At 42.4% G+C, this 13,067-nt stretch overlaps 1 protein-coding gene across 1 annotated transcript; it reads right to left on the bottom strand.

The window, feature by feature from the left end:
* Positions 1-1,070: 1,070 nt before the first annotated feature.
* On the bottom strand, positions 1,071-12,651 carry LOC144370758 (olfactory receptor 7E178-like). Its single transcript, XM_078031822.1, has 3 exons — positions 12,590-12,651; positions 8,182-8,274; positions 1,071-1,920 (listed from the first exon to the last, which is right to left on the bottom strand). Exons 1-3 carry the CDS (start codon positions 12,649-12,651, stop codon positions 1,071-1,073), a joined length of 1,005 nt encoding a protein of 334 aa, XP_077887948.1.
* Between the last annotated feature and the right edge of the window lie 416 nt (positions 12,652-13,067).

Genomic DNA, 13,067 nt, shown 5'->3' with positions numbered 1-13,067 from the left:
CGCCTCAGCTTAATTCAAACATGGGTTAAGCTCAATCAACCTACACACCTAACACAAGTTACATAAAAATGGGCTCTTGTGCTACCTAAAATAAAATATGGTGGCACTTATATCTTGTGGAAGACCTTACAGATGAATTCAATCAACCTACAAAGAACAGGTGGCTCAGAGCCCTGACCTCGGGAGTCTCTCAATAAGGACTGGCAATATTATGGGTATTACCCTCATCTTCATCACCATCAACACCTTCGTGACCCTTTTGGAGTGCTTAGAAAACAGTCTAAAGGGGCATATGTCCTGCTATCCTGGGTGACAGTGTATGGGGAGTACACCCAGTATGGGAGGGAACCAAACGTGGAGATATGTCTGCCACCACATACATACATACCCATAGTCCTCATGAGTGAAATGTGGCACATTATTATTCTCACATGTGGTACCTGAAATGCATGTATGTCTGTTGGGGTCCCCTGGACCTGAGACCTCAAACTGAAGGACTGGAGGAACAGACTATTTATTGACAATCATGACCTTGGAGGCTCAATAGGCTGAACCTGTTCAGTCCCTAAAATCCCAGTATATAGGGATTTACCAAGAGCAGGAGCAAGAGGAAGAAATGAATGTGCACAAATGTTTCTCAGATTTTCCTCTACAGAAGAGGAAACTCATCTGTATTATTCACTCTATTCATTTCTTTGAAGGATCATTTACTTTCTATTCCCAATGTTATTACCTTACAGTTTAAAGTTCAAAAAATTACATTTTCACTCTTGTCAAGTTCACAGCTCAGTGGTATTAATTACTTCCACATTGTTCTGCAATTATCACCGCCATCCATCTCCAGGAATTTTTCATGTTCCCAAGCTGAATATTTGTATCCCTTTTAACCATTCCCATATCTCCCTCCCCAATGCTCAGGTACCATTATGCCACCCTGAAACAAGATGAAAAATTAAAGGCATTAAACTACACAAATTAGGTTACTAAGGAAACAAGATTGACCAGACTACATGTTTAATTTTGCTGCATTTTTCAACATGCACTACAGTTAGATGCCACAGATCCTGAGATCACACCAAGCTACGGCACAGCCTCCTCAGGGAGCATTTTAAGTCCTTATTCCGTAAGCTGTAGATGAAGGGGTTCAGCATGGGTGTGACCACTGTGTACATCACTGAGGCCACTGCACCCTTTCTGGGAGAATATGATACTGCTGAGCCAAGGTACACTCCAAGGGAAGTTCCATAAAATACACAGACAACAGCCAGGTGAGACCCACAGGTGGAGAAGGCTTTGTACTTCCCACTGGAGGATGAGATCCTTAGAATAGAGAAAATAATTTTATAATAAGAGAAAAAGATCCCTGCAATGGGAACAAAACCAAATATGGCAGAAACAAAGCATTTGACAATGGAACTGGAGGAAGACTCAGGACAGGTAAGATTAAGGAGTTGAGAAGGGTCACAGAAGAAATTGGAAATTTCTACATCCTTGAAGTAGGAAAAGTTTAAGACACTCAAGTTTTGCAGCTGGGAGTCAAAAAGGCTAATTAAAAGAGATAGCAAAACTAGGAAGCCACAGAGGTGAGGGTTCATAATGACTGAGTAGTTCAAAGGGTGGCAGATGGCCACAAAGCGGTCATAGGCCATCACAGTCAGAAGCAGATCATCCATGCATCCAAAAATGAGAAAAACAGACATCTGTGTCAGGCAGCCCACATAGGAGATGGCTTTGCTGTGATTTCGGATGTTCACAATCATCTTTGGGACCGTGGTGGAGATGAAACCAATGTCAGCCAAGGACAGGTTGGAGAGGAAGAAGTACATGGGGGTGTGGAGGTGGGGGTCAGAGCTGACGGCCAGGATGATGAGCAGGTTCCCCAGGATGGTGACCAGGTACATGGACAGGAATGTCGCGACCCCCTTGCCCGCAAGGAAGACGCGACTCAGGAATCTTCTTTCAGCAGTTTATTCAGGCCCTTGATATTCTTCTAATGATTCTTCTACTACCCGGAATAATAATTGGATGCCCCTCCCAGCCTTAATAAAGCACCGGGAACCCCAATGCAAAGCTGCCACGTGTACCCTTCTCACAGGGTGCTAGAAAATGACACGCCAACTTTCTCTGATAAGGAGCTGGGAACACGCCAACTCTCTTTGATATGGAGTTGTCCTTCACAGACCACAACGGAGCCAGCGCCATCATGTAATGGCGACCACAGTCCGCAGGAACGGCTCACCACAGCTCCCCCTTTTTGTTTCACTAAGACAATACAGGCGAGAGTAGAGGTCCTATCCCACTGTGCAAAAGTGGCTGCATAGTATGGGCCAGCCCCAGGGGGCGCCTTCCCCAGACCTGACACCATATCAGCCGACGCCTTTTTTCGTGGGGTGGGGCGGAGACACGTCAAACCCGCATGCAATAGGACATGCTCCCCTTGAGGTCCCTCTTCTCAATGGATCACTCAAGTGCAGTGCCTTGCCTCGCATCCTGTATCGTGACGATGGTGAGTAAGAGGGAATAGCTGAGGTTGAACTGTGGCCATGCAGAGGTACAACTATAAACAAGTTGGCAGCACCCTGAAAGAAAGGCACGGACTTTAAAGTGATAGATAAAGACCAGTGTGGAAACCCTTCTGCGTGCAATGGCAACAAGACCCGCAGAGTGCAAGGGCTTTCCAGCACTAAGAGAAAGACAAAAGAAGGACATGTCGTACCCAGTGCAATGTTATAATAACTTGGGGTGCAACGACCATGTCAAAGGCACTAGTGTAGAAACCCATCTGCGTGCAATGGTAGCAAGACCGGCAGAGTGCAAGGGCTTTCTGACACTAAGAGAATAACGAGGAAAGACATGTCAATCCCAGTGCAATGTTACAATAACTTGGGGTGCAATGACCATGTCAAAAGTTTAGTGCTTAAGATGCGCAAGCCAGACCTGTGGCGAGTTGCCAGTTTCTAAAGCAGCAAGAGCGTGTATGATCATAGCCTTATCTTGAGCACTACGAGCCTTAAGGCGACAGAGAAACCACAAACAGAGGAACATACCAAAACAACACAGTGCACCAAAAATGCCTACTCCCACCCACTCCTTAAAAAAGGAAAAAGCAGAAGATATCCAATTGGTGAATTGACCCAGAGTCACGGGATCGACACGGGTACTATTCAAGACAGCTATCTGGGTTAGTTGAGACTGGATCATGTCTTCCGCTTCCATGGACCAATTTCCGGCCAGATATCCACCAATGATGTGGGAAGCATTCCTGGAATCATTAGATCTGACAGAGGTTATACATAAATGTGCACGTTGGTCAATGCAGCCTAAAAGTACTAGGTCAGCCAATTCCTCTACCTGAGCTTGAAGAAAATCTATTCTTTGGTTGGTAGCTAAAATCCCTGACAAAATATGTTGATTAATCGCATTTTGCGATTCAAGTATAGTGGACGTTTGTTGAACAACTTGATTAATAGTGGCAGCAGTTTGTACTTGACTGGCCATGGCTACTCCGGCCGTAACTGCTGCAGCAGCAGATGCCGCCACGGCTGTCACTATAGCTGCTGTGATTCCAAAATCTCTGCGGACTCTAAGTAGCTCTACAATAGGAAATTTATCTGGATCCGCAGTGACTGGGATTGGGACAAAAGTTGGAATTTTCATAATTACTGCTACAGTCCAAGAACCATTCCAACACTCAGATAAGAAACAGGTAATAATAGAACAATCCAGCATCCCCGATGAGGTGTGATTAGCTAAAAGGAACAGGAACGGGGATTGGATACAGACCATTGCAGGAGGCAATGTGGCATAATGTAACAGAGAGTTGAACGAAACAGATGTAAGCCTATTACCTCGTTCACTCTCCTTAGTAGTGCCAGAAACATTAGCCAGCCAACTTTTGGCTCCTAGTAATTGAGCCAATGCGGAAATATCGGCTGAAGCCCCCTTCGCATTGGAAATGAGCCATTGAAACCAGGACCAACCTGTTCCTGTAGAGGAGTTGGCATTGTTGTTAAAGTTGTAAACATATCTCTTAAGAGGGGGGGAAAAGGAGAAACCTTTAGCAACTTGATGTTTCTCCCAAGAATGATCCTGACAAGGCGTAAATGTCGGGGGAAAACCAAAATTAGGGGTACAGTAGGGAGAGGCCTTGAAATGAGTGGCATAGCAAGTACTATTAGAAGAAGGAGGCATTGGGATTAATACCTCGGAGATAATAGCTAAAGTAGTTATGTTTAAAACAGAGCTAGTTGCGGGGGTCCCTGAGCCTGATTGCTTCCCTGAAACTACTTGGCTCAATACAGCACTGAGAATACTCCCTGAGACTCGACTGGACTGCAATGGGTCCTCCCAGTTAGTCAAATTTTTGGTCTTAAGGCTAATACAATTAGTGTTCCCAAGGCTGAAACAAAAAACTCCTGTGAGATTAACTTGAGACTGATTAAAAATATTTTCCATGTCCCCTCTAGGAGAGGTACAAGGATCAGACATCTCACATGAGGTAGAAAAAAGAGTGGGGAGGACACTAGAATTACTATGAACTGGCATTGGCATTGGCCATGCCCGTGCCACTGCCCACCACTGCATTGGTGCCATCTGTACCGTTGGCACCAGCATCAGAGCCAGAGCACTCATCAGAATGAAGCTCCTCATCATGGGGCTGTTGTGGCACCTCCTGCTGCTGGTTAGTAGATCTCAAGACTCTTCTTGTCAGGCGTTCAGGGATCCACAGCGGCTCCGTGCGATCCTGGGGAAAAACACATACAGATCCTCGTGCCCATGTCAGCACGGGGTCAGGGCCGTTCCATTGGCCCGTAAGAACATCCTTCCACTTAACATAGCCAGTCACAGAGGGCTGAGGGGACACATGTCTATCGGCCGCAGAGCGGCCATGAATATCCAAATTCAAAAAATTAATGGTAAAAAGAGCTAAGGACAGGCGTTCTTTAGGAGTGTGGTCAACTCCTATTCCCCCTTTTTGTTTTTCTAAGGTTTCTTTTAAGGTGCGGTGGGCACGTTCAACAATGCCTTGTCCTTGAGGATTGTAAGGCAACCCATGAGCAAGTTGTACTCCCATAGTAGAACAAAAAGATGTAAACTGTCTGCCCGTATAAGCAGGTCCATTATCAGTCTTAAGGGATGCAGGTGCACCCCATGCTGCCCATGCCTCTAAGCAATGAGTAATAACATTACGTGCCTTTTCTCCCGATAAAGCAGAAGCATGAATAATTCCAGAGTATGTGTCAATAGAAACATGTACATATTTGAGGTTACCAAAGTCAGGCACGTGAGTTACGTCCATTTGCCAGACGACCAATGGCTTCAATCCTCGTGGGTTTACACCATAAGTAGGAGGATGAAGAAATGTGACACAATGGGGACATTGTAATACTATCTGACGAGCATCTGCTCTGGAGATGGAAAAACGTCTGCGCAGTGTCATAGCATTGACATGAAAGTTGTGATGAAACAATTTAGCTTCTTCTAAGGAGGAGGCCAAGCATACCAACTGGCTTCTAGTTGCCGAGTCAGCACAGGCATTACCCTGTGATAACGGGCCAGGAAGAGAGGTGTGAGCCCGAATGTGCATTGGATAGAAAGGGGCAGTACGGCTACGGATAAGCTGTTGAAGCTGATTAAAGTAAGCAGACACAGTATGGGTGTCACTAATAGTTCCTATAGCCTCCAAAATTTTGAGTGCCTGTACCACATAGATGGAGTCCGAAATGAGATTGAAAGGAAAAGAACACTGTTTAAAAACTTCAATGACAATTTGCAGTTCTACCCATTGTGGATTTCCAGGAGCAAATTGATGCTGAACAGGGGGAGAGTCATTAATCACATAAGCTCCCATTCCAGACTTAGAGCCATCAGTAAAAATGTTAACAGCCCCCGGAATTGGAGTGGGTGAAGTTACTTTAGGGAAAATGATGGGATGCTCTTTAACAAAATGGACTAATGGATGAGAAGGGTAATGATTATCAATATCCCCTTGAAACGAGCAACATAGAATAGCCCAGTTGTCTAGAGTAGCACACAAAACATTAAGTTGAACTTTAGAATAGGGTATGATAAGAGAAGAAGGTGCTTGTCCGAAAAATTGAATGCTCTGTTGAATCCCTCTAAGTGCTAACGCTGCAACAGCATCAGGATAGTATTCTAAAGATTTTCCTGGGGATACATGTGGGTGGATCCATAGTAAAGGCCCATCTTGCCACAGTACTCCAGTAGGCTGCCGCATAGTGGCAAGCACACATAACTGGAAAGGTTTATCATTCTGGAGCCTGCATAGAGTAGCATGTTGTATAGCTTTTTTTACTTTTATAAGGGCCGCTCTGGCCTCTTTAGTGAGGGTACGAGGGGAAGTAAGATCTGGATCACCCTTAAGAATAGCATACAAAGGCTGGAGCACGATATTAGGAATATGTAAATAACCTCTTATCCAATTAATATCTCCCAACAGTTTTTGAAAATCATTTAGAGTTTGGAGATCTTGAGTTCTTATAGTAACTTTTTGTGGTTTTAATATGTCATATCCAATCGTCGCTCCCAAATACTGAATAGAATCCCCTGTTTGAACCTTTTCAGGTGCAATATGTAATCCATACTGAGCTAACAACTTCTCCAGGTCTTTATAGGCCTCATAAACTGACTGTTCTAATTTGGCTGCCAATAATACATCATCCATATAATGAATAATCTTGATGGAAGGATATTGTTGTCTGAGAGGTGCGAGTGCCTTCCCTACATACATCTGGCAAATCGTATGACTGTTAGACATTCCCTGTGGTAAAACAACCCACTCAAACCTTTGATCTGGTTCCTTGTGATTACACGAGGGAAGGGTGAAGGCAAAACGCTGTGAGTCCTTAGGATGCAAAGGAATAGAAAAGAAACAGTCTTTAATGTCAATAGCAATGATATGCCAGCCCTGAGGAACAGAGGAAAGCAGCGGCAGCCTGAAACACCCCCGCCATACGGAGGCGGATCGGGAGGCCGCCCGTTCTTGAGCCCTTGCTTATCTCTGTTCCCTGTACCTAAACTCCCTAACTGCCGGGACAGCGTTCTTATCTCCTCCTCCTCAGCGTCTTCTGCCTCTGACCCACTTTCGCATGGGGGCGTGCGCAGCACACTGAGATCTGGATACAGTCTCCTCCCGTTCTCCACGCCCCGCACACTCCCCTCTTCCTGAGACACTTCGCTCTCTGTTGTTTCTGATTTTTCCTCATGCAATTGTTCTAAAACCTCCTGCCCTTTAACAAGCGCTTCTTGGCATCGGCCATCCGTAAGACAACTACGGACCATCTTCCAGAGGGGTATCACCCCGCCCTCTAGCATGCCCTGCTCACGAGCAAAGTCAAGGTCTTTGCCTAATTTATCCCAGCTGGGTGTAGTGAGGCTGCCTGAAAATGCAAACCACGTTGCAGCTGTATCTACCCTCTGTAAAAATTTCTCTAAGGTACTGCGTTTCACCTCCAGTCCCTTGGAACATAAAAAGCCATCTAAGGCCAGAAGAAGTGGACTTGAAGTCACGGCACCCATGACGCAACACAAGAAAACACAGAAATTGAAAGTGAAAGTACACAAAGCAAAACGAACATACACAGAAAACAAAAACGAAAATACAGAGTGCAATTGCTATGAGATGTAACGCCCTCTCTTTTTACAGAGGAGCAGGTACCTTTTAATGCTCCCTCTTTATGTATAGAGGAGCCTCCGCTTTTTAACAGCGGGTCCCACCTTACCTGGGACTTACCGGCGCGCCTCCCTGACTGCTGAAAGTTCTGGTTCCTGGGTGTTTCTTTGTTTCTTTTCTCCCGGGTTTCGGCACCACTTGTCGCGACCCCCTTGCCCGCAAGGAAGACGCGACTCAGGAATCTTCTTTCAGCAGTTTATTCAGGCCCTTGATATTCTTCTAATGATTCTTCTACTACCCGTAATAATAATTGGATGCCCCTCCCAGCCTTAATAAAGCACCGGGAACCCCAATGCAAAGCTGCCACGTGTACCCTTCTCACAGGGTGCTAGAAAATGACACGCCAACTTTCTCTGATAAGGAGCTGGGAACACGCCAACTCTCTTTGATATGGAGTTGTCCTTCACAGACCACAACGGAGCCAGCGCCATCATGTAATGGCGACCACAGTCCGCAGGAACGGCTCACCACAGCGGAACAGTCCAAAGAAGATGGGCTGCAGGTCTGGGTCCTCTGAGAGGCTCAGGAGTTGGAATTCTGAGACACGTGTTAGATTTTGTGGCTCTTTATTGCTAGGACACCTTTTGAAAAATAAGAAAGGATGGGAGAAATGAAATACATCAATGGGCACCTACATTCTATATACTTCAAATTCAAGTATTCATATCTAAAGTAGTCACATTTGAGGTCCACAGACCATCAGCACTACTTCTTGGTTGTGAAAAATACAAAACTGTAGACTTTTTCATTATTGCTTTCTGTGTTATTTACCTATTTCCTCCACACCAACTTTCAAGACATTCAACTGACCTTGTTAGAAAATGAGAAGCACTAAAGAGAACATTCTAGGATCGCAATAAAATATAGCCAACTCCCTTAAGAAAAAAATAGTAATAGCCTTCCGTATCATAAAAATTTATTCTCAAAAAGGGTATTAAGAAACAGTGCAAACCGAGTGTGATGGCGCATGCCTGTAATCCCAGCACTGAGGAAGCTGAGGCAAAAAAATTGTGAGTTCAAAGCCAGCCTCAGCAATTTAGCGAGATCCTAAGCAACTCAGAGAGACCTTCTCAAAACAAACAAACAAACAAACAAACAAAAAAACAGGATGTGGCTCAGTAATTGAGATCCATAAGTTCAATCACCAGTACCTCCCCCCTAAAAAAGGAAATACAAAGAGTACAGTATGCCTCATTTTGTCTGAAGGCCTTAATACAGAATCCTTTGACTTCTAATATTTAAAATACTGTGAAGGACTGTATTATCTGATAAGTAAACTGAGGTCAGTGGTTCACAATCAGAAAACATTGTGGGCTCCTTATCTTCTATGAGTTTCATCCGTCTTTGACCGTCTCACTTCTGTCCTTTATGGATTTAATTTTGTCCTTTAAAAATCATGTAATATAAAACAAATACCCTTGTATTTGCTGGGTTTCAAATTTTGATAAATCAACTTGGTTAAATGTATATCATTAATGGTATCACTGACAACAAATTTGACATTAGAACACAAATCACCTCTCAATTATTTTTTTTAAAAAGCAATTGATAATAAAGGTCTTCAAAGAGTTTAACTTCAGGGATGGGGCTCTAGATTAGTGGTAGAGCCCTTGCCTCACACTTGTGAGGCACTGGGTTTGATCCTCAGCATCACATAAAAATAAAGAAGAAAGATAGATAGATAGATATTGTATTCTTCTACAATTAAAAAAATAATGTTTAACTTTGTATAGGTTTGTCTGTAAAAATTTCAAATAGTATCAGTAAAAAAAAGTATATAAAGTAGCCCTCTGCCCTTTGTCTTTTTCTTGATTCTTTACTCCATCCAGCTTGCTAGTGTTGCTTCATTATTTTTCTGATCGTAATCTTTCACATTCATAGTGTAGGAACCAAGGAAAGATCCAAAGCTCACAATTGAGTCCCCACCTTCTTAATTCTACTTAATAGACTTTCACGTCAATCTTTCCTGATGCATGAATTGCAATCCCCTTCCTTCAGCTACATGAAGAAAACTTGGGTTCATTACATTGTAAGATCTAAGGTTTAATTGGGAAAATGCAAAAGATAAGAGAACAGGAAGGAAAGAAAACACAACAGGCTGAATCATCTGCAAAATGGGGAAAACAATTACCTATCTCCTATGGTTGTTGTAAGAGAGTTTTTAAAAATAATATTCTAAATAAAGTAACTAGTGATTCTTAGTATCGGTAATTAATATATTCACTTATGTATATTCCAATAATTTGATCTCAGGCCAAAATCAGGTTTTTCAGCATCTGCAGTTGAAGATATTGCTGGTATTTTCTTATATCAAAAATACTTAGAATACTTCTTGGCACTTAAAATATGATCCATGAATTTTAACTATTCTTATTGTCAATAAATTTCTCCACATATATTAAAGTGTAAATATCTGATGATCTTGGCATCAGAACTAACATTTCATAGAAACCTTAATTCCTACCTATGATATTTCTGTTCTTTGTGTCTCTGCAGGATTCAATTCTCCTGCATACCTGTGCCCCAGACACAGCTACTCTCATGAATTTGGTGAGCATAATTTCCTTTCAGTGGTCCATGTCACATTGTTGATTTATGTATCCTTTATAAGTTTTCCTAAGAATCTTTGGAACTCACCTAAAGATAATCTACGTAGTTTGTGACAAAATGCCTAGTGTCTCCAAGATGTGCTACTTTACACCAACAAGTGGTTGTAAGCCTATGTGAAGTACATACATCTTCTTGAATGTCTTCATCTGATGTACTGAAGGATGGACATCATTTAATTTTATATCTATTATTATGAGAATTCTTTCAAAATTCTTGGGCCTCTCTCCATTTCACACAAGTGAAAACTTCTCTATAGTATGTTGATAGGGTTATTGTTTGACTTCCACAATCATGCATGTTCCATATTATTACTATGAATCTACATTTGTGTTCCAATAAGAAAATAGGTTATTAAACTTGCATCTTCTTAGTATTAAAATATACCACCAAAATGGCCCTGCAGTTTGTCTAGTCATATTATCTCCTTGATATCTCCCAATGAAATTTTATCTTGTATAGGAATAACATTTTCTGTTTTCTCCAGTAGAAGATGGTACCCTGGGATGGAAGTCAGGAAATCAACACTCTTAGTCTCTCATCATTGTCCTGCTGCTGTCTGCAGAATGTGTGTAAATCTTTCCCCTTCTCTGTACTCATACTGTTTAAATGGAAATAGGGAGAACAACACCCATCTCTGCAACATGTGTGGTACCTAATGGATGCCTGGAATTCAATAAACACTTGGTCCTTGTGTTTCTATTAATAAATTAAGAATTCCACCATGATAGAAGTGTTGATGTCATTGATGAATGCAACTGTGAAATGCCAGCTTGGAAGGCTGTGAAACTGAAATGTTCACTCCAAACAGCAAAGCAACCCTAACCCTTCGGCTCCACTCTCTTTTCCCAGTTTCCTACTCATGAAAATTTCTGCCATAGTCATTTTAAAATTTGGATGAGGTAGATCATATTCCACGAAAAGAAAGCATCCATGTGTCCATGACATGGATACAGCAAGATGTTATTGTAAATTTTCTCTACTTTTATGAGATCTTCCTGAAAAGTATAAAAGTACAGACAGGAGAGCCCCATATGTGTAAAAAAATAACTTTAGATATTTTGTGAATGAAGGATTGGGCAATTCAATGGCTAACAGATTTTTGATGCCTCCTCTGTACCGGGCAAAGCATAGCCTTGGGTAATCAGAATTGAGACTTTTTTTCCTCCAGATACACAACATATACTTGTAGAGGGACAAAAAAAATGACCCATCATGAAAATGAAACATGACAACTTCAGGTCACAGGATAGGTTAGTTGAATGGTATGAAAGTATCATTATAAATAAGAATAACTACAATTTGTCATTATAAATAATGACATCTAAATTTCATTTTTCCCTTTTTTATACATTCCTCACAAATTAATTTTATAAAAAAGCACCTATTTTCTCTGTTCAATCAATACTCAACATAGTTGCATCAACTAAAATTCTATCAGATGACAATGCTTTGTCTCAGGACACAACTTACCTATGTCACAAGAGTAAGGAGGGATGATTTTAAAACGACAAACAACCCTGAAGGAGAATGTGGTCAGCTATTTGGAAACTCGTTAAGAGGGGGCAAGAGAGCTATCTGTGCTGAAGTACTGTGTCCCTGCACCTGCTGTAATCATTTCATGGGAGCCTAGCTATTCTTTCTGTAATGGATGCCGGCCACTGCTCTTCCCTGAGATCCACCAAAAACTCCCAAAAGGAAGAGGACAGTGAGAAAGAGGTCTCCTCCTACAGTGACAGGAAGTGAAATGAATGACTGATGGTGTCGCCAAGGGGACACCCTGCCAGGATTCTCCCAGTTTTGAAGCCCATGTCTGTAATCAAGCAGCCCATTTCACAGATTCATTCCTTTCTACCTAACAAATGAATACATTTTATATAAATGTAATACAATCTTTCATTTTCTGTAAAAATAACTGTAAAGTGGACATGTATAAGGATGCCCTGTAATGAAACATGCCACAAGAGCACAATCTCAGTGCCCACCCTGGCTAGTGCCATCCCTTTTCATTTGTCACTACCACAGTCATTTTGGAGTGTCGTGAGTTTTCTAGAATAGTGGGTGAGAATTCTATGGGAAGTAGAACCAGTGTGGGTGCAAAGCAAGCTTTGAATAAGATTTCTGATCCCCACAACCTAACTATAAATGCAATCCTTCACAGTCCCCACAGCTGAAACTTGGCATACTACTGTCCTCCCATGTGCTACCAAACTGTCATTTCTGTAATCGTAATGAGGGATTCATAGTTCCAAGGTCTGTCCTTCTTCCAGGGGCTCTCTAACCACTTACTGGGCCATGCTGCTTCTCTTCTGGGTAGTGACCAAAAAGTGCTGATCTGAAAAGCCTTCCATGTCTGCTGCCCAGGGACAGTCAGGGCTCTGTCCTCAGGATTCACATGGGCACAGTGTGCTGCAGGAGCTTCCTGGTGCAGGCAGTCATACGAGGAGAAAGAATCATGGAGCTCCCTGAACCAGAACCATCAAAACAAAGGGCTGTAGGCTCAGGCTATTTATTGACTCCTGTTTGACCTTGGAAGCTCAATATACAGAGCTCATCATTAGCGAAATTGGCCCATGGCCTCCCAATCTCTAAGGACTGTCTAACATTCACAGAGAAGGAAGAAGTGAAAATGAATATTCACAGATGTTTTGGAGCCTCCCTTTACTTAGGAGATACTTGTAGGTCATATAATGTTCATGTCTGTTTTCTTAAAAAATTATCTTCTTTTTATGTTCATTTTTTTAATTTAGGTAAAATATACAGATCA

Source organism: Ictidomys tridecemlineatus, chromosome 2 (assembly GCF_052094955.1).
Source record: "Ictidomys tridecemlineatus isolate mIctTri1 chromosome 2, mIctTri1.hap1, whole genome shotgun sequence".
Lineage (NCBI taxonomy): Eukaryota > Metazoa > Chordata > Mammalia > Rodentia > Sciuridae > Ictidomys > Ictidomys tridecemlineatus.
The sequence above is the reverse complement of the archived record's forward strand: the minus strand, read 5'-3'. Positions and strand labels throughout refer to the sequence as shown.

Coding starts and splice junctions, on each gene's coding strand:
- LOC144370758 (XM_078031822.1), bottom strand. CDS start 12,651: ATGGAAGGCTTTTCAGATCAGCACTTTTTGGTCACTACCCAGAAGAGA. Junction 8,275..12,589: donor AAGAGAAGCAGCATGGCCCA/GTAAGTGGTTAG, acceptor ATTTTTCAAAAG/GTGTCCTAGCAATAAAGAGC. Junction 1,921..8,181: donor CCAGACCTGCAGCCCATCTT/CTTTGGACTGTT, acceptor TGCGGGCAAGGG/GGTCGCGACATTCCTGTCCA.